Source organism: Rhamphochromis longiceps, linkage group LG20, assembly GCF_057381845.1.
Source record: "Rhamphochromis longiceps isolate RC_006_pf linkage group LG20, R_longiceps_female_GT1.1, whole genome shotgun sequence".
NCBI classification, from domain to species: Eukaryota; Metazoa; Chordata; class Actinopteri; order Cichliformes; family Cichlidae; genus Rhamphochromis; species Rhamphochromis longiceps.
The window spans coordinates 7,333,752-7,354,817 of record NC_140576.1 but is presented as its reverse complement, the minus strand read 5'-3'; the positions used below and the strand labels follow the sequence as shown (position 1 = coordinate 7,354,817).

The window sequence follows — 21,066 nt, the reverse complement described above, 5'->3', positions numbered from 1 at the left end:
TTTTTAACGTGTCGGGGTGCAGCCTCTGTCTTCCACCTGAATCCTGTTATTATCCCCTGTGGTACCATTATTTTTAAATTTTATCATTTGTGTTTCTGTCACTTGATCCCATCACACATTTTCCCACACATGAATTAATCTCGGTCTTACACTATTTTTTTCAATAGTGATCTGCTTTCTTTTTTTTCTTTCAGTTTAGGATTTGGTTCAATCCATGAATATTTGTTAATCTGAAAGGTCACTACCAGGACCGACGCTGTAACCTTTACAACCTTTAGGGGGCAGCACTTCTCCATCGCAGAACAAAAAGGAAGTCGTTCGGCTTCCGACTTCCTCCTTCCGTTGAAGAGCAAGTCAGAGCTGCTGCAGCAATGGCAAAGCTAATTTTGCTTTGGCTTAAGTGTATCATATTATACAATGCTGTCGATGCTGTGTTTGAGGACCAAGTAGGAAAATTTGATTGGTAAGAGGAGTCAAGCGAACGATCAAATGTGTGCCGATTATGTTTTAATGTGGAAATGCTAATGTTAGCACCTGTCAAAGCAGCTAACTGCGAATCGGTGGACTTTGAATGAGAGAACAGGTCAAAACACATCAGAATGAATACAAACAAACAAATGTAAATTTGGTAGTTAATTTCAGGAGGTGTACATATCTCCATGGTTTATACATTAAGTAAATCATTGGTCCCACTAAATTCAGCAAGTGAAACGCGATAGAAAGTGATTTAAAGGTAATAGGAAAACGTTGTAGCCAATCTGATAATAATCAATAAACCAGTGTCATGTAGTTTCGGCTTTTCAGTTTGAGAAATATGTCTTTGCACCGGGATTGGATCCATGTGGTCATTAAAACAATGGTGTCACTATGATCATGGGTGAGCTGGATGACAGTCTGAGTGCTTGTGCTTTCTCTTCATGTTTCACAGGAGGCAGCAGTATGTAGGCAAGGTTCGTTTTTCTCATTTTGACACACATGTACAGTCATCCAAAAAGGTTCTTGTAGCAACAGAGAATAATGTTTTTGCCGCACTCAATACAAGGACCGGGGAACTCTGTGAGTATGTTGTTCCTTTGAAAGACGAAGTTCTCATATATTAGGTATAGTCTTTTATTGTCACTTTGTTATCAATGTCTGTTACAGTCTGGCGACATGTTGATAAGTCTGGACCCGAAGGAAACATTGATGCTCTTTTGCACCATGGACAAGGTGATTTATTTTTTTGTAATGATTCTAATCATGTATTTGAATTGCAGTAAAGTTTAAAGATTTTTTTAAAGTTCCTCCAGTTGATGAAAGTGTGTTTGTGTCCTAGATGCGATCCTAGTGGTTGGCAATGGCCGCCTGCTGCGATCCTGGGATGTCAATGTTGGTGGTTTGAACTGGGAAATTGTGCTCGACTCTGGAAGGTGATTATTACCTTGAGGTTAAGAATGGTCTTTATTTATTCATTTATTTGATTAAATCTTACCTCGTTGCTTTTTATATGTTCAAGTTTCCAGAAAGCATGTCTAGTGGGACAGCAAGGCACAGTGAAACATGTGGCTGTTTTGGAAAAAAACATTATCTCTCTCCATTACCTTTCTAATGGCCATCAAAAATGGATAGAAAATCTACCAGATAGGTATGTTTTTATATTAATGTTAATTTTGTGTACTGATGTTCTCTGTTTCAATGAACATAAATCTACACAGGAATTCATTTACCACCTTAAAGGCTTTTTTTTGGTAGAAAATACTACACAGTGTTGCAAAAACAGTAGTTTTATTATGAAACGTTTGTCACCTTCTGTTTCTCTCCACAGTGAGACTGTGGATTACCAGACTGTTTATTCTGGAGGAAATGGTGAAGTTTATGCTTTGGGAATTGTTCCCCATTCCCACATTGTTATTATTGCTTACAGCACTGATGATGGAGAAATAATCAAGCAGGTAATCCTGTTTATTAATGATAGTATTAAAAAAATCAGCCTATGCTCTGTAAATTTAATGTATATAAAATAGGTAATTTGTTAAAGAACAAACTAACTTAAACACTGAACCAGTGGTCAGTATATAGAATGACTTTTGTGAGTTTCTTGTTTGTAATGTTTTCAGATCTCAGTTGAAGCTCCGTGGCTGTCCAACATAGTGGCCAGCTGTGCAGTGATTGGTCAGGGGGTGCTGATTTGTGTAGACTCTGCAACTCCATCGCTGTACATGTACAACTTAAACCCAAATATGGATGATTTACAGATGACCCAGATCCCCCTGCAGGTATGATTCTAACAAAAACCTTTCTAATGTACAAAATTGCCATGTATGTCCTCTGCTTTAGATTGGGTAAGTTTTAAATTCTGCCTCTCTCTTTCTCAGCTCTCCACTTCTGTGTTCTTATATGTTCCTTTGTAAATGCACAGTTTTTCTTTTACAGTCTTCTCCTATTTGTCTTCTCACAGTCACTGGGACTTGAAGTAGCTCCAGACTTTCAACCGGTCCTGGTGTCTCACCAGCCCAACTCAGCCCATCAGCCTCTGTCTGAGTTCTTCCTTCAGCTCGGCCCTGATAACTTCCTGCTTCTCCAGTTCAACAATGGTCAGATAGTTACGCTCAGGGATTTCAAGCCAGTACGTAAGCTTTTCTCTATATTTTTGTTTCATATTCAAAAACATTAGCCTGTCCTGGTATTGCAGTTGTTCTGCTATATCAGCCAACATCAGTAAATATCTGCAAAAATGTAAATGTGGCTTGGCATCCTTGCCAAAATATTTTATTGCCCTGGGAAAATGTCAAACATAATAACTGTTAAAAACGGCCAAATACGATCCTTTTTTTTTCCAACCTGTGACATTTTGTAGAATGTATTGTTTTTCTACAGAAACATGATGTCTTTTGTTGTATTATACAGAGCTATATCCTTTGTTTGTTGTAGGCCTTGCTGGTTTCCTTTGCAACCACTGGAGAGAAGACCATTGCTGCTGTTATGTCCCCCAAGAATAAAACTGTGAGTTAAAGTAATATTTCACCTTTAGATTTATGTGTGGGTTTTGATGTGTTTTAGCTGTTTTCTTAGTCATAAATGCATTTGATTTTAGAAGGCAGATGCGTAATACACATATTGATTTACTTAATGTAAAGGTTAGACTTGTTACTGTAAGTTTTTTTTTCATGTCTTTCAGGAAACTGTCTTATAAGTGTGTTTTGGGGTTTTTGTGTCTTGTTTTTTTTAAATACAATTTTTTATTGGGAGATTATTATTTGTTTCTTTCCCATAGGCCTGCAGTATTAACCTCTTTAGTGCTGAAACTGGACGAAGACTTCTAGATACAACACTGATTTTCGTTATGGATCCTAATGGTGGCAAACCAGAGAAAGTGAGTCAGTTTTCTTTCCTGAGGTACTGTGGGAACTATGGCCTTTCAGAGCAGGCAGAGTTTTCTAAACACAGGTGCAGTCAGTTCATTTCAGTATGATGTGGAAAAAATAAGACATGCTGGTTTCTGGGCTTTCTTTGAAAATATAGACAGTACTTTTTTCTTTTTTTTTTTATGCCAACTTTAGTAGTAAATGTGCCCCGTAGTGTGTTAGTAATGGCTTTACAATAGAAGTAAATTATATTCTCTCTTTCAGATCTACATACAGCCATTCTTGAAAAAAGATGACTCTGTAGGCTACAGGGCCATGGTGCAAACAGAGGACCACACACTCACTTTCATACAACAGCCAGGTATGAGCGGCAAAAACAGGAAGCAAGGAAAGAGTGCTTTCAGGCTGTACTGATGTTAATGTGAGCAGAGCTATTGATGCTGCAGGACTTTTTTTAATTATAGTTTTACTAAAGCTAACCAAAGTAAAATCCTTCTCATTGTACTCAAAAGAGCAAAAGAAGAATAGACACCCTATTTTTTTCTGGAATGTGTTTTAGCAAGGTCAAACAGAGGGATGAAAACGTCATGAATATTCATACTGTGGTCTGACTGCGGTGGGTTTCTGTCAATCAGTAGGCAAATTAAATGTAAGTGAGGAGTCTGCGTGTTTGTTTAGTGTTGAGAACTTGGACATTTTTCCCAAAGCGCATAGACTTGTAAGCTGTGCAGTGCCTCATGATAATATTTTTGGTTTATCCCACCTCTTAATCATCATGGTTGCTGCCAACATCTGACCACGGTGTGGACAGATTTCATAATGTACCTACAGTCCTGTCTTTTCCACAAGAATGATGAAAAAACGCGTCTCATAATATAATTAATGGAAAGCGTCAACACAAACTGCATACAGCCGCAGGGTGTGGGAAATAGATTGAATAAACGATTGCAGAACAATAATGATTCTTGCTTTCCAGGGCGTGTGATGTGGACTAGAGAGGAGGCCTTGTCAGATGTGGTGACAATGGAAATGGTGGATCTGCCCCTCACTGGAACGCAGGCTGAGCTGGAGGGAGAGTTCGGCAAAAAGGCCGGTAAATGTCAAACCGAAATTTTTGCTGTATTTGAATGGAGTCATGTAAATCTCCTTTACAAAGCGTAAACTCAGCAGAACTGGATGGTGTCTCCATTAATGGTTCCATAACTTAGAATTTCTAATCATTTCTGAGGGTTGTTGCATTTGCTTTTGTCCTTCCTTAAACAACTCAGCTGCTTTATCAAATCGGCGAATTTGCTATATTCCAGTTTCAAACATATCTTTCACATGTGTGTTGATATTACTGCTTTCATTTTGTTTGTTTTTGTCCTGTTTTTTGTTATTGCTGCTTATGGATTCAGCCATTCAAGGTAACAAATCTGTGCCTTTTTTCAGCAAAACTTGATTCCTTGTCTTACGGTTAGGACTTCCTCACATTCAGTGAACCATTCCTCTGTTGAACCCTTTGCTTCATTTTATTTCACTCTTGAAATAAAACCTGTATCCCTGTGTCCTTGTTGTTTCTCGCAACGTTTGTTGTATTTAAGATATGAAACATGATGTGGATCAGATGTTAAAAATTTGAGTCAAGTCCCCGGAAGGTCACTTAGCGGCATCTGTGCTCTTGTTTACGTTTGTCCAGATGGGCTGATGTCTATGGTGTTCAAGAGGCTGTCCTCTCAGCTCATCTTGCTGCAGGCCTGGATCTCTCACCTCTGGAAGCTGTTCTATGACGCACGCAAGCCTCGTAGTCAAGTTAAAAACGAGGTCACCATCGAAAACCTGTCCAGAGATGAGTTCAACTTGCAGAAGATGATGGTTATGGTCACTGCATCTGGAAAAGTATGAAACTAAAGCTTATCCTGTCATTTAGAAATGGTTTGTTAGCATTTCAGGGAGGATGAGCAGCGCCGCACAGTTGTGGTCAAACTAGATTTGGTTTATTTTGTCTAAAATCAGGCAGGCTTGAAGGGAATTGAAACACTGATAAATAAATTCAGATTAGTCATCTCACTTTTTCCTGCAAGGTTCATTCTTTTCTTCTTCTCCTTTTTTCAGCTCTTTGGGATTGACAGTAAGACTGGCAGTATTTTATGGAGGCACTACCTCAATGATGTCCCATCGAATGCAGCGTTCAAACTGATGGTACAGCGAACGACAGCGCACTTCCCTCATCCTCCGCAGTGCACGTTGCTCATCAAAGATAAGGTAACTTATTGCAAAGGCTCTGTGTTTGGAGATTCAGGTTTGGTGTCAAAGCTCTTATCTTGCAGGCTGACAATATGGATAAAGCTCAAATAGTTGGCAGGGAAAAAAAACTGACCAAATGGTACCTACAGTTTTCAAATTTAAAGACAAGACAGGCTCAGTAAAAGATAAAAGAAATCTTAAAGATACCCACTTGACAGATAAAGTACTGACCTGACCTGTAAAACGTGATTAAGGTTTATTTTCTTTGTTCTATTTTTGGTCATCAGGACACAGGGCTCACCACACTGCATGTGTTTAACCCCATCTTTGGAAAGAAGAGTCATGTGACTCCACCTGCTCTACCTCAGCCAATACTTCAGTCACTCCTGCTGCCACTCATGGACCAGGATTATGCTAAAGTTTTGCTTCTAGTTGATGATCAGTACAAGGTTTGTAGCAAACTGTATACATTTACACATTCTCATTATATTGCATCTCGAAGCCATTTCTGTATGAATACTCATCATGCTGCCTCATAACGACTCTATGTCCCATTAATTATACTGTTTACATATTGTGCATGACCACCAGGCAGTAGAACACTGTTTAACAATGGCATTGTGTGAGCTGTCGGTTACCTGCAAACAAATGATATTCATCTTGCTCGCTTTTTCCCAGGTTTCTGCATTTCCTTCTACGAAGAACGTACTGCAGCAGCTCCAGGAAATGGCCTCATCTATATTCTTTTATCTTGTTGACTCCAGCCAGGGAAGACTTTCTGGTTACAGACTAAGGACGGCAAGTGAAACTTTTTGAACGCATCATTTCCTGATTCTCACAGGAAACCGTCATGAAACTATACCCAAGTCACAGACAGAAAAAGTTCATGTGTATCATTTTGTGTTCTCAGGACTTGTCCACTGAGCAGATCTGGGAAGTTGTCATTCCAATGGAGATACAAAGGATTGTCTCTGTCAAAGGGAAAAGGCCTAATGAGCATGTCCACTCGCAAGGAAGAGTAATGGGAGACCGCAGTGTTCTCTATAAGGTACCGTAACATCCTTTTTAAAACACATTTTTTTAAATTTATTTTTATTTAACTTTTATTTATACAGGTAGTCCCATTGTGACTCAGTGTCTCATTTACAAGATAGATCTGTTCTAGACAAACATTAAAATTACAACAATAAAAGAAACAGTAAAATAGCTAAATTTGTCTAATGTACACAGTCATACCAAAGATAGGAACAAGTTCCCAGTGATGATTTCACAAAAACACTTGTATGTCTTTGAAGTATGCAAGTGAAAACAACTAAGAAAGCTTCAAATCCTTCTGGTTAAGCTTATATTATTGACTTTATTCTGGCTCGATTTTGGTTTGTTTTGGCTCAGTTTTCCCTCTTTGCGCTAAAAGACGGTAACGCCCCGTCTTGTGACGTAAACTAAAAACTCATCTTTCCAAGAAATCTTGTAACCCATGTCACTGTTTTCCCAGTGAATCACATTCTCCCTTCGACTGCCCTCTTTTAGTAAGAATTCACTGCTAGTACTCCTTACTGTTGCCTTTGTTGTGATTTATGAATCACCCGTGAAGTGTGCTCTTGCATTCATTATTTCAGAGAGTAGCACAAGAAGATGAGGATAAAAACACATTAGAAATCATTCACTAGGACAGTTTATAGCGGTACATCGAGTAGTGCTTGAGGTTTACTAGAATTGTTGATCTGGATAGGCTGATGGCCAGCTGACTGCCATATTTGAGACCTTGTTGCAAGTATTTCCGGTCATATTTTTTGTAAGCTAGATTCCTGAGAAGGCAAATGTAGCTTAACATAGTCAAGAACCCTCGTTTATGGACTGAAAAATTTATTTTCCAACCTTTTTTCATAAATGAAACCAGGTACAAAAAACCCCCAACTTATTTCCCTGCTACAAAGAAAAAGTCAGTGCGTTAATGCGGTCCTACTTGGTTGTAGTGGTTTGCACTTTACACATTTGCTTGGCAAGCAAATGTTGTTGGTTGGACTCCAGCCGGAGACACAAATCCCAGTTTGGGTTTGCGTCAGGAAGGGCATCTGGCGTAAAACTCTGCCAAATCAAACATCCGGAGTGGCCCAAAAGTAGCTTGAGTGAGGCTCTGCTTCATTTGACAACAAATTTATCTTAATTAACGAGATATGTACTTTTGTGCTATTATATTAATTTAAATGTCCAATTGTGTTCTAACTAATTTTTATAGTACCTGAACCCCAATCTACTGGCTGTAGTGACTGAGAGCACAGACACGCATCAGGAGCGCAGCTTTGTCGGGATCATCCTGATTGACGGTGTGACCGGTCGCATCATCCACGAGGCTGTTCAGAGAAAAGCCAGAGGACCGGTGCATATTGTGCATTCTGAAAACTGGGTGGTGGTGAGCACGCTTGTTTGCTACAGTCATGTGTAGGGATTGAAATAATTACAACCACCTTTTGTTGTCTTGCTTTTTGCATCGTTACAGTTTGAAGGCCATTTGTTCAAAGCACATAACTAAATGGAGGAAAAAAGGAGAAATATTGAGGGTTATATTTATTGTGTCTCCTTCCCCTGTGTGACTCCGCAGTATGAATACTGGAGCACCAAGTCACGTAGGAACGAGTTCTCTGTAATTGAACTGTATGAAGGAATGGAGCTCTACAACAGCACTGTGTTCAGCTCGCTGGATCGGCCACACGCTCCTCAGGTTCTCCAGCAGTCTTACATTTTCCCCTCCGCCATTTCTACCATGGAGGCCACGCTGACTGAAAAGGGCATCACCAGCCGCCATCTGCTCAGTAAGTGCTACTCGGTTATATTGCTGTTTTCTGTGGTTTTTTGGCTTTTAGTTATTACATAATATGTTAGAAATAAAAAGTATTTTCAGCACCGGGCTGCCCTTTTTGTAATATGTTTGTTTGAATTTGCTTTGTCATAGTTGGCTTGCCGTCTGGAGGGATTTTGTCATTACCAAAGATGTTCCTCGACCCACGAAGGCCAGAAATAGTATCTGAGCAAAGCCGGTCAGTCCTCAAGTCAGGCTTAGTGTGAAAATGAAAGTCAGATTTTTCTTTACTGTTATGTGTCTGACTTGTTAACTTGATCTTCAGTGAGGAGAACCTGATACCCTATGCTCCAGAGCTAATGATCCGTACAGAGTGGTTTATCAACTACAATCAGAGTATATCAAGAGTGCGAGGTATTCACACTTCCCCGTCTGGACTGGAGTCAACCTGCCTGGTAAGTCTGCCTTCAAAGTAATGAAAAGCACATGACAGCACAGTGTAAGATTAAAATAAAATGGTTTAAAAATCATTTACATCACATATATTTAGTTTAAAATGGTACAAAGACAACCTATCAAATGTTGAAATGAAGAAATTTTATTGGTTGAACAACACACTCATCGGCCACCGCACTGGGTCACCTGTTCAACTACTTGTTTACATAAACATCTAATAAGCCAATCACATGGCAGCATTGTAATGCTCAAACTGAGCATCTTAATGGGGTAGAAAGGTGGTTTAAGTGGCTTTGAATGTGGTATGGTTACAGATAATAATCTGAAAAACAAAAACAAAATATCCAGTGATCAGGAGCTCTCTATGTGAAAATGTCTCATTGATGTCAGAGGTCAGAGGACAATGGCCAGAGTGGTTTAAGCTGATAGGAAAGCAACAGTAACTCAACACATCGAACTTTAAAGGAGATGGACTAAAGCAGGAGTAGATCACACCAGGTGCCACTTGGACCAGAATCTCTGAGCAATGTTTCTGGCACCTTGTTGAATCTGTGCCATGAAGAATTAAGCCAGTTCTGAAGGCAAAATGAGGTCCAACATCGTACTAGCAAGGTGTAACTAATGAAGTGGTCAGTGAGTGGATATAACATGTAACTGTGGCAATCGGAGCATGTTTAATATCGTGTTGCATCATTTCTTCTATGGGGTTCATAACCGAGGGGAAACAAACGCTGTTGTTTTAAAAGTGAAGTGTTTTCCCATCCTTGGTAGATATATTGATTTCAGCTGCTCAAAAGTTAATGGCGTACTTTACTAGAGTTGTGATCCTGAAATAATTGATACATTCCCTGGAAAAAAGACTCTGGGCATGTTGCTCTGAGATTTTCATATCATTTAGTGCACAAGCTCTGTGCACGTTTTCTCCAACCGTATTACCAAGCTGTGAGCCACGCACTAAGAGCAAACCCACTGGTCCCTTTTTAAGCCTGTAGTATTCCAGGTTCATGGTTTCCAAAAATATTTTCATATTTTGATTTTTCATGCCACTGAGCAGTTTTTTTCCACTCTGCCTCAGTCCATCTTACATGAGCTTTGGCCTCGCAAATGTCCTGGCCCCTGCGTCTTGTTTATGTTTGGGGTTTTTTTTGGTTTTTTTGCACATAGTGGAGTTTTAACTTGTTTTTGTGGACGCAGCAGTGAACTATGTTCAGTAGAGCTCATGCACAATTTTCCACAATGGAATATTGTCTTGTTTTTTAACCAAAGCTTGGCTATTCAGTATCTGCTTTTGACTTTCTTCCCCACTTACAAGGAATTATTTGGATCCTTTAATATCATCTGCCATAGATGAGAAATTCCCCCAGTTTAAATTAAATTGACAGTGGTTTTAAAAAAACGTTTGCCCACTCAGTCTCTGTCTTTCGCAAATGGTGAAATCCTCGTTGGTTTTACTTCTGTGAGGCTCAGCTTCTCTAGGATGTTTTTTTTTTTTGTATAGCAAATCATGTTACTCAGTAACCTAATTAGTTGTGAGAATGTTCCACCGGATCTTTTTTTTTTTTTTTTTTTTTCTTGGTATAGCATTACGCAACTTTTCCAGTCTTTTTTTTTTTTTTGTTTGTTTGTTTTTTTGCCCCTTCCCCGTGTTGCTGACGTCAAATTCAAAATGAGTTCAGAACATTTTTTTTTCTTGTTTACCGTCCAATTTAAAGCATCTTCAAATCATTGCATGTACATTTTCATCACATCACTACTATTTGGAAACAGGGCTGTAGATGATTCCTTATTTGGAAATGTATTGCCACCACTTGGTTTTCCTCCCCACTTAAATAAAATCTTAATATGACAATTTTATTTTATTTTTTAGGTTGTGGCATATGGTCTTGACATCTACCAGACACGTGTGTATCCCTCGAAGCAGTTCGACGTACTAAAAGATGACTACGACTACATGCTGATCAGTAGCGTGCTTCTTGCCCTTTTCTTTGCCACCATGATCAGCAAACGCCTGGCAGAAGTTAAACTGCTCAACCGGGCTTGGCGGTAAGGCGACGGTTAAATTCCTACATCTGCCAGCTCTGTGGCTGCACAAAGGACCTCGGCTCCAAGAGATGAGACCGCTGAGGCCGTGCCTGTCCAAGAACACAGGTCAAAGTTCAATAAGGCCCATAAGGAACTGCAGGGGTGAGGGGACAGTGGGGAGGGGGTGAAATGAGGGGTTAGCAAAAAGTTTTTGTGTTTATTTTTTAACTTATTTTGCAAAAATGAATTATTTCATAGTAGAATAATTGTTCTTTTGTGAAATGTCATTTCGATTAAATGTTTAACACAGCTAATTATGAACCGATAAAACCGGCCAATTTATTAAACTATGGAGCTTGAAAACTTCTGCTCATGTGACAGTTATTTTAGTTTTCCTGGGCCTTTTTTTGTTTTTGTTTTTTGAGACATTTCTGCATCACTGGACTGATCTAATATAAAGCGATAACAAATGTGGAGCTGAGGGAATAGTCAGGAGAAATGCGTGAATGTGAGCATGAACTCGAACAGTACCATAGTGGAAGGGTTTGTTGGGTTTTTTTTAGCCTGCTGAATCACCTTGATACTCCAGTCCCGTTTGGATTGTTGGCAAATGAGCTGTGAATATGAGCTGTGAGGTGATAATGTAGCATGTACAAGAAATGGTTTTTTGAGATGTCTGAAAACCACCAAATGAACTGTTACACTGTTGCCACCATCACATGATGAACCAAGGGAATGGGAAGAGACAGTAGCCTTTCTTTTATGTACATCTCTCATCTTGTAGCTCATACTTTTATGAGAAATTTTCCACATAGCTACTGTTGATGCTCCATTAAAATTTCTCCCAAAACTCCATTCTGAGCGCTTTAGTTTGTTATTGTTGTTGTTGTTGTTGTTCTTCTGTTAGCTGCTCCTTTTAGGGTTCTTCACAGCTGATCATCTGCCCCCATCCACCTATATTCGGTCACACCAACTCTCTGCTTTTGATTATTATTATTAGTAGTATTATAGTATTATTAGTAGTGTTATTATTATTAGTTCAATATTCCAGGTGCTTGTGACATGATCCACTCTAAATAACAACATGTGCTTTTTTATTATGTAGTGCCTGAAAGTTCAATTAGACATGGGATGGCAGCCTGGTTTCACCCTAATGCCATAAAAATATATATGTTCATAGGTTTCTCAGTTCCTCCATAACAGATCGAGGACTCATGGGAGAGATATATTCCCCACCTGGCTTGAGATGAACTCTGTATGAACTGCAAGAGGTGACCAGGGTGAGGGAAGTCTGGGCTACCCCTGCGACCTGAACCCAGATTATAGATGGATGAGACAATAAAGTTTATCTTATCTTGAAAAAAGGAGGTCAAACTTAGAGAAAGCTCTCCATATCATAGCTTGAGTGTGGAGAATGAAGCAATCCTAGAATGAATAAGTTATTTATTTCTATAAATAGATTAAAGACAATTTTTACAATTGACACAGAATTATGAACTTACAAACAGCCTTTGAATGGGCCAAGTCTGATACAGAACCTTCATGAGAACTTCATAGAGGTTGGTGTAACAAAGGTAAATGTGGGCCTGCACCTCAGCAGTGTAAACGTAACATGACTTCCATGCCCACACAGTAAAAAAAAAAAGTATACACAACATCAGATTTACATCATTAAAAAATTTCACGAGGATCAGCTAATGACAATTTTTCAGCTCTATTTACAAATGCAACAAGTAAAAACTTCTGACTTGCTCTTCATATGTTTAAAGACCTGTGATCATAAGTGTGACTGCAGGTTTTCAACAAAGTTTCTAATGAAAATGAATTAGAATCTAGCTTTAAATACACACTGATTAAAATGAACAAATTGACACTTTTCTGTAGTTAATGTAGTTTGATGTAAATTTCTAAACTTTGGGAGTGATAAGGCTATCTTATCTCAATCAGCTTTGTGATACTGAAATCATAAGCTAATTCAAAAGCGCAAACACCCAATATTAGCTGCATCGACTGTGTGTGTGTGTGTGTGGGGGGGTGATCTAACAAGTTCATTTGCAAATTTACTATAAAATTTGTCAAGAATCTTTAGACTTGCACTTGGCTAACTCTTTATAATCTGGTATTTTTTAATGGAGCACTTTATTAAGTTTACCTGAAAAGATGCTAAAATATTCAAATAGTACTTTAATTATTTGGAAAAACATCAAATCTATCAACACATTATATTTTTCAAGCAGCATTGTGATAAAAAATAACAGACGTGGAACAGTTTGGCACAAGCCCAGCTTGTACATTTATAAAGACGTGCTCTCTTGTAAGGTATATGTTGCATAGCTAAGGCTGTTTTTAGTGGTATGAGCATACGACTGTCAGACTTTAAAAATTTATAAGTGATCATACTATTTTTTTTTTAGTAAGGAAACGGCAGTATCTTAGTTATCAAAAACTGACAAATGGTGATAGAAAATAAATATTTGTTCTCTATTTGTGAAAATACTATATTATTGTGTATTGTCGTTGTGGTCGAAGTAGAAGAGACGTCTCTAAAATACTGATTGGTAAAATGTTCAGTCAAAAAAACCTTGTGGATATTACACCAAACACATGTCAGTCAATGAAAATACCAATACGTTACACATGTGAGCAGATATTATCGCACACTGTACAGTTGTGTATCACAGAGTGATTAATAACGTCAGTCACCGTTTTGTACTCGTCTAGTTTCAGACATGGTGAGATGATTTCTACCTTTTCTGCCAGAAGCTGCTGTTCCCTGTCTTAGCAGGTTCACTCAGGAGTCTTTCTCTTCTCTCTGTGTTTGGCGGTCGGCCCGGCGGCAGCAGGATGTAGTGTGTCCCGCTGGCCTTTCTGCCATCCTTCAAAATCGGAACAATGCAGGGAGAAAACTGGGTTGCAGGTGGCTCACCTGTCATCTGTCTCAGCAACGCCTTGCTGACATATTTGGGGTTAGCAGCAAAACTCTGAGTGGCAGGCATCACTCCATTGATATAAATTGGAAGACTTTTAGGGCTTGGGGTGCGTGGTGGACAGGGTGGGACTAAAGGCACCCTAGGAGGGATTTTGGGAGGTTTGTCTTCATCGGTCCCAGTCTTTGATTTTGGTGGGATGGGGATACGAGGAGGGATTTGTGGCCTGTCAGTGGACCATGATGAGGTGCTGGCGTGTGGTTGGGTGGAAGGACCCGAGCCAAAAAATTGGATTCTAGGTAATAGGTTCTGCTCTGGCCGTTTGGCTCCAAAGGTATCCTCAGCTTCCGACACCACAGGCTGGTTTTCATCTGTCTGGTGACCAAGGCACCAAATGTCGGCCGCAAACCTGCCTCCTCCAAATGTTGGCCGGTCCTCTCTGCTTGGCCAAGAGAATGCCATGGATCCAACGCCAGCATCTCCAGCCCTCAATGAACTCTCTTGGTAGGCATAATTTACTTGGCCAAAGTCTTTGCTGCTGTTCCTGCAGATAGGCTTAGGGCAGCTCTTGGGCAAAAGGGGCCGTCGGTCACTGGTAAAGAACTCAACCTCACTATCAGCTGCTTCATCTGACATAAGCTCCTCGGGGTCTGGCAGAGGTGGCAAGGGTTTGGCCTCCCTCTGATCAACCCCGAACACTGCCTGTCTCTGGGAAGAAGGAACCACCTGGTCTCCCTCAATGGGCAGCAGCATGTTGTCTGATGCTAGGTGGTAGGAATCAGAAAAAAATGGAGGCTGGGAGAGAGAGGGGTTGGCTGCGGAGAGAAAAAGGGGCAAAAAAAGGAAATGTGTTAAAACACACAAAATGCTACGTTTGCTTTTATACTGAGAAAGCAAATTGTTATGTAAGGCTTTGCTATCGCTGTTGTCCCCTCCAGTGCAGAAACAACACTCAGAGGAAGAAACATGGAAAACAACTTGCTGCCCAACCGCCTTATAAAAACGTACTTACTGAAGATACTGTACAGGAAACGGGAGTAAAAACATCCTGAAAACACCAGCTTAACCTATCGCCTTCTTCGTCAAACATCAGCCACAACACCATGATTAACACGGGAATCGTCATTATCTGCAGGGCAGGCCACAATCTTAACTGAGCTTCCCATAACCTTCTCTGTGGAAACATCCGACGTGCCCCAGACTGCAGGAACAGCTGGTGACTGGGGAGCGATAGCTTCCCCTCCTCCTACACCCCGATCTCTTTCCTCTGGTACACAGCTTAGTACTGTGATGGCAAACTCACTTGCATCCTGTCTAAATACTGTTCTACTAGACAAATGAGGTTTAAAGGTTTTTTTTTTTCTCTAATAAAAAAAAGTGCATAACTTCACCTAATTTAACAAACATAACTCTTCACATCCTTTCAAAATTTCAAAACAATGAAAAAAAAATTGCCAGAATTTCTACAATTTACAGTAATAGCAGATACATACTGATAGTGTTCCTGATACATACGAATTCAAAGCAGAGGAGCTTTGATAAAGTTCATGCATCCATGCTAAATCCGTTTCCTTCATACATGTAACACTAATATCTGAAAAAGACTCACAGTTAAACTCGTTGGCCATTTGCTGTTGCTGTTGAAGCTCCTTCAGGGTTTGCTCTGTGTAAGCCCTCAGGCCAAAGCTCTGCACTCTGCAAAGCAGGACAGGTTGAGAAATCCATACAGAGCTGTGCACGATGGTAAATCATTCCAAATCAGTCTTTATAAGACGAGCCTAACAAATGCATTAACAGGACATATGTTCAGTTGTCCTTTTTCTATTTGCAGTATAAAACAGTAACAAGTTACTGGATTTCTTTTCTGAGCCAGACTCTGTGTCTATGATTGCCAGACACTGTTATTTAGTTTCATATTATCTTGCTATATACATATATTATAATCCTGCATGACTACATGTAGTTGCTCATGCTAACATTTATCCCTTCTCTTATATTTCTCTTTTTTTCCTGGTCAGATTTACATGCTCAACATTTTGCAAAGCTGCCACAGATTCACAGATAATAATAACAGATTATTTACATTTTTTTTTTTAAATTAGTATTAGGACTTGTGTAGTGTTAATTGTACCTGTTCAGGTCATGCTGTCTCCACAAATTATTCTGACTCCTGGCCATGATGTAGAAGAGATCGTGTTCTTATAAGAAGCTCTGTTTGATATCGATCTAAAGCTCCAACACAAGTCAGCTCCGTCAAACCCATCACAGCTTCATTCTAGCCAGTGGTAAGCTGTTGAAGAAACACTGACATTAGAGTGCAAGGGGATTCATCTGGCTATCTTTTACATTCACATCTGGCTTTTGCATTACATCACATCATTCAGGTCACACCTTTGCTGGTGTGAAATGCCCATAAGCAGGGTACAGCTGGATCTCATCACCGTCCATCACACTCAGCTGCACGTTCTTATCTTACCAGGCAAGGCAAAAGGCAGCAAACAATACAAGATAACTGCACATACACAAGCATACAGCATATATTACAGACAGATGGACTACTTCATGAAAATTGTATATAAAGCAAAGTATTTTACATTGAATAAGTAACATATAACAAAGTTCAAAGGATGTAACATTTCATGACATTCTTTATGTTTAGTATGTAGATTTGCAGGATTGTGAAAAACATTCATATCATTCACATTTCAGTGTAGTAAAAGTATCATTACACAACTATATCCAATAGCTTTTTCCTATTCTCAAAAAGGTTATGAAAGCAGGGCAAAAGAAACGTTTACATTTTGAACATATGCCACTTTTCACTAGACGCAGTAAACAAACGACTTGCGATACCCCGCATGTTTTAGGTGAGCCTTGAGGAAACGAGTAACAACAAAAGCCAAGAAAATTGCTTCAGCCTGCTCTCTCAGCCACCATATATATCCAGTTTAAAGCTATTTGTCTGATGAGCAGGGTATTACACAACCTCTGGGTCAGATGTGGGAGGGCGACAGTACTCCTGCACCCTCCTTCGTCTCTGTGCAACGCTCCAGTATCTGCCCTCACAAAAGGGGCTTATTGTCCAGAATTCCTGTGATGCTGGATGACAAACTCCACCGCTGAGACGGCCCCAAAGCACCGCGATTATAGATGCACTTGAAGGAAAATTTAGTTTAAGTCTGACAGGGTCACAAGCCCTAACCTTGTTAGCCTACTGGCTGAGAACAAAAGTGCACTTAAAAAGTGGCACACTGCGAATGACTAGGAAATGTCTTACTGTTAAAATATTTTAAGGGGTTAAGGTGAGAGAGAATTTTGTGCAGACAGGCAAAGCAATGAAATAAGTACAAAGACTGTACGTGACATCCATGCTGATGATTAAGATTCTCAACTAGCATATATCTATAAAGATGATGACTGTTTCTCCTGATATGATGCACAGCAACTGATATCATTCCAGGGCGATGGACACTTGTATCAGGGCAAAGGTGAAGGTCATCCTGGTTTTTTTTTTTTTATGATAGATGATGATGTCAACCTTGCTGTTGCGGTTTTGGCTTACGGTCAGATGTGCAGCTCAGGTTAAGCAGACCATCAGACAACTGAAGGAGTTTAAAACTGAGTGGTGCCCCTGTGTCTTCCCAGCAGTGACGCAGCAAAGCACCCAGCTGCATTGACTCAATGACATACCTCTAAATCTTTGTTCTCCCCATATATTGTACTTTACATATTTGTGCTTCTTCTTGCATTGAAAGCAACATTTAGAATTAAAATACAATAAGGCGGACACATACTGTGCTTATGCAATGAAATAAAAAGACCCATTTCACATTAAAATGAAAGCACCACACTGCCTGGAGGGCAACCCAAGGTCTCCATTCTACTATCACTGCAATCTTTCGCTTCAAAGACCTGCTTTGTTTCCTGTCCATGATAACTCCAATGCCGAAGTGGGAAGCAAACAATGCAGAGCATGCAAAGGAAACCCAACTACAAACAAAACAGTGACTCAAGCGTGGATTTGAATATTAATGCTATCCTTAAAACAACCAACTGTGGCGTCATTTCCACCCGTGAGCCTCGGAGATGGAAGACACAGACTAATTATGAATTCTACCGGCAATTACTCAGTGTCCATGAATGGAGCCACTCTCGGGCATGAATGGGCCTTTGTACCACTTTGGTGCACAGCGAAGCAAGCCTGAAAATACAAGTAAACTCTCCCATGAGGTTAGGACTAGAGATACGCCATGGAGACAAGCTGCCACGGCCAAGGTATGAGTCTGTGCCACAAAAAGTCCCCTGCGGGGGGGACTGCGTGTGTTGGCACAGTTGGAAGGACAAGCCAGAGGCTGGAGAAAACAGTTTGTTTAGTACATGCAGGGTCCTTGGTGTGTTGTCCTTGGCAGTCCCCACCTCAACTTTTTTTCAGGCAATAGACCATTCAGTGACCGGGCCTTCTTTAAGCACGAGTTGATTATCCTGATGGCGTGAAGTTTGCACCTTACACACACATACATACACACTAATTAGGTCTGCTAAGCTGTGGGACTAACTACAACACTGCGCGCCACAAAACTAAACAATAAAGCATTTGATTCAATGAGAGAAACCGTTTTAACAACAAGATCCGCAGCCCAAATACAAGTTTATTCACCAAACTAATCTAGGTTCAATGTGTGACTGCAGCTTTCAATTTTTTTTTTCCATTGCACTAACAAACCAGACCTTTAGGTTTATCTGCGTGTACTGATTTTTAATGGGTCACCAGGCGAAGGCCATGCTGTAAATGTGACAGTTTAGTGCAGTTCATTAGATCCTGACATTTCCACTGTTTAACTTCATTCACCTGGGGAATAAAAGAGGCATATGAAAAGATGTTTGTGATGATATTTAACTGAAAAAATGCAGTTTTAGTACTTGCTTTTTACTTACAAAAAATATTTAAAAAAAAATAATTAAATAAACGTGTTAAAAATCTTTTGTTGTTACATATCTAATATTGTTACATAATATTATATATGTAACAACCTATCTAATATTGTTACATATCTAATATGTAACAAGATGGTAGGTAGACTTTATAGTCTACTTGCATGTCCGAAATGTTTTGTTTCTAATAAACTAAAGTCTAGATAGTGTGCAGAAAATGAAGATTTTCACATTTTTATAGTTTGAAAAAAGCGCAACTCCACCTGGTCATGGGCCACATCGGCATGTAGTACATTTTCACATCATAACTATTAAACTATATATTTATAGTTTATTTTATTATTATAATTAATTTCCATAACCCTTATTGTCACTTTCTGTTATTGGCCTTTATCGCACTCTATTCTTGATAACACCGAGTTATGTTTAACTCTGGGTCATGCGCTTTTTACTGTAAATTATTTTACATTATATTACTGACGTCACTTTTTTTTTTACACTTTTTGAATGATAGTTGTGAACCAATTTTGACTCCCTCGTTTTGTTTTATTTTTGCGCTTTAAATTATACGAAAACGTCAGACAGACATAGAATTACTGGTTTACTCTTTATCGCCTACTAGTGGGTGAAAATGGAAGTGCCGAGCAGTCCAAGACCTATCCCGCCTCGACGTGACTTCCCTCGGCGGACGCGAGTGAAATCCCTCATTGAGTCAGAAGTACAGTGCGTTCCACTAGATAAATAACTTCCTCTAGCTGGTCTACTCACACAAATGTCCAGCTTACAAAATGCTGTCCACACACATCTGAACTATACAGGCTCTACTCAGAGAACAGACCTCAGTGATTTCTGACCGGCTCTTTTTCTTTTTTTTCGTGACGTCCCAGTGTGGAAAACACTCGTATACACTTAGTAACAGAGTAACATTCACATCACATACAACACAGCATCTGACCGTCCCGTGGTAAAGGCAAAGGCAACAAAAAAGAGCCAATGTTCATCAAACAACTTTTATGAGAACGTGATGAGCCTCACCATGCAAATGCTGCTTATCCGTCACGTACAGCTGGTTTCGTTCGATCGCCCTCAGTCCCAAGCGAGAAATGACACCCGTGAGGCTAAAATCCAGTCTGTCAGTCAACCCTGACCCATGTGCATCGACCCTCCTCTGTCAACAACACTGGGAGGTGAAACTCATTTTGTCAGAGTGACGCGGGTTTCCACATCTCCTTATAAAAGAATTCAACACCCAGAACGCGTTACTGTAACTCCACCCATGGCTGCCTTAAAGGGGAAAAATGCCTGTAATTCTTTTTACATCACTCTACTAGGAAATGCACTGAATACTTTACTAAGTTTACTTTACTATTTGATTTTTAAAATTTTAATTAAATGTATTTTTTGAGTATGTAGTTAGAACCCAATTCTGTCCAACATAGTTTTGACTCTATTAAATGTAACTGATAATCTGAAATTACTTTTCATATTACATTTTTACATACACATGATAATGTTATAAAATATGATTATTTGTTCTCAATTAAACTATACAAATCGTCTCCCTTTGACCAGGAATAACATTGAAATTGTACTTGCGCATTATGCTATCAGCAGTAATTCACGTTTCTCTTACGTTTCATCTCTATACTCCTCTGTACGGTTTTACTCACCTTCCTGAACTCTCAACTGCAGTGTGAATCTAACAAGATGTTGTTAACCTGTCTGCGCAACTTTCAGGTTTCAGGACACCATTCACAAAATCTATTTCCTTACAGTCAGTGGAACTAAGACTCTGTAGAGCTTAAGGATCTATGCTTAAATCTATTAAGCATTTCCCCTCCCATTTTATTACATCGTTTACCCTACACTAAGTATGCCTCAGCAGGTCAAAAAGCAAAAATGTCCTTTATTTTATTTGTTCCCTGTAATGCGTGTACAGGAAATTGCATTTCAAGCAATTGTGGCCTGACTTGTGTGGGAGTCAGAAAGTGTGTGGGTGGATATTGGCGTGTGTACAACATAACACTGATAAAAAGTTACAAGCACTAGATTGGCAGACCAGACATGAAGGATGAGGACTTGTTTTGAAGCCTGCATGTCACAAAAGAGTTGACTGTGTGTGTGTGTGTGTTTGTCCTGTGTTTGTCCTCACCCACGCTGAGAGAGGCAGAAGGACAATATGAGAGGCCATTTACCAGAAAATAACAGGGAAGTGAGTGCAGGCTATTCTTGTTTTCACCACAGGGTCCAGACCACACTGAGCTTACAGTCTTCCCCCAGACTGCCATCTGATCTTTTTACTGCAGTGACAGCACAAATAAATCCTTAGGCAAAATGACCCATCAAATATTGTACACTG

The 21,066-nt window shown here is 39.7% G+C and overlaps 2 protein-coding genes across 3 annotated transcripts; one reads left to right on the top strand and one right to left on the bottom strand.

Moving 5' to 3' along the window:
* The first annotated feature begins 321 nt into the window (after positions 1-321).
* Positions 322-11,703, top strand: emc1 (ER membrane protein complex subunit 1). The gene is made up of 22 exons (XM_085393949.1): positions 322-463; positions 929-1,056; positions 1,144-1,209; positions 1,316-1,409; positions 1,496-1,624; positions 1,805-1,931; positions 2,097-2,255; positions 2,438-2,605; positions 2,911-2,982; positions 3,254-3,352; positions 3,609-3,705; positions 4,321-4,437; positions 5,023-5,222; positions 5,439-5,588; positions 5,858-6,019; positions 6,249-6,368; positions 6,481-6,618; positions 7,810-7,983; positions 8,173-8,383; positions 8,524-8,608; positions 8,696-8,825; positions 10,694-11,703. The coding sequence occupies exons 1-22, from the start codon at positions 372-374 to the stop codon at positions 10,871-10,873; spliced, it is 2,898 nt and encodes a 965-aa protein (XP_085250075.1). The 5' UTR covers positions 322-371; the 3' UTR covers positions 10,874-11,703.
* A 612-nt stretch (positions 11,704-12,315) lies between these two features.
* Positions 12,316-19,960, bottom strand: errfi1b (ERBB receptor feedback inhibitor 1b). Of its 2 annotated transcripts, XM_085394451.1 has the most exons (5): positions 19,743-19,960; positions 16,167-16,246; positions 15,907-16,065; positions 15,385-15,470; positions 12,316-14,590 (listed from the first exon to the last, which is right to left on the bottom strand). In XM_085394451.1, the coding sequence occupies exons 3-5, from the start codon at positions 15,951-15,953 to the stop codon at positions 13,593-13,595; spliced, it is 1,131 nt and encodes a 376-aa protein (XP_085250577.1). In that variant the 5' UTR covers positions 15,954-16,065; positions 16,167-16,246; positions 19,743-19,960; the 3' UTR covers positions 12,316-13,592. The 2 variants fall into 2 exon arrangements, with proteins under 2 accessions (XP_085250577.1, XP_085250576.1); XM_085394450.1 differs by lacking the exon at positions 16,167-16,246.
* Between the last annotated feature and the right edge of the window lie 1,106 nt (positions 19,961-21,066).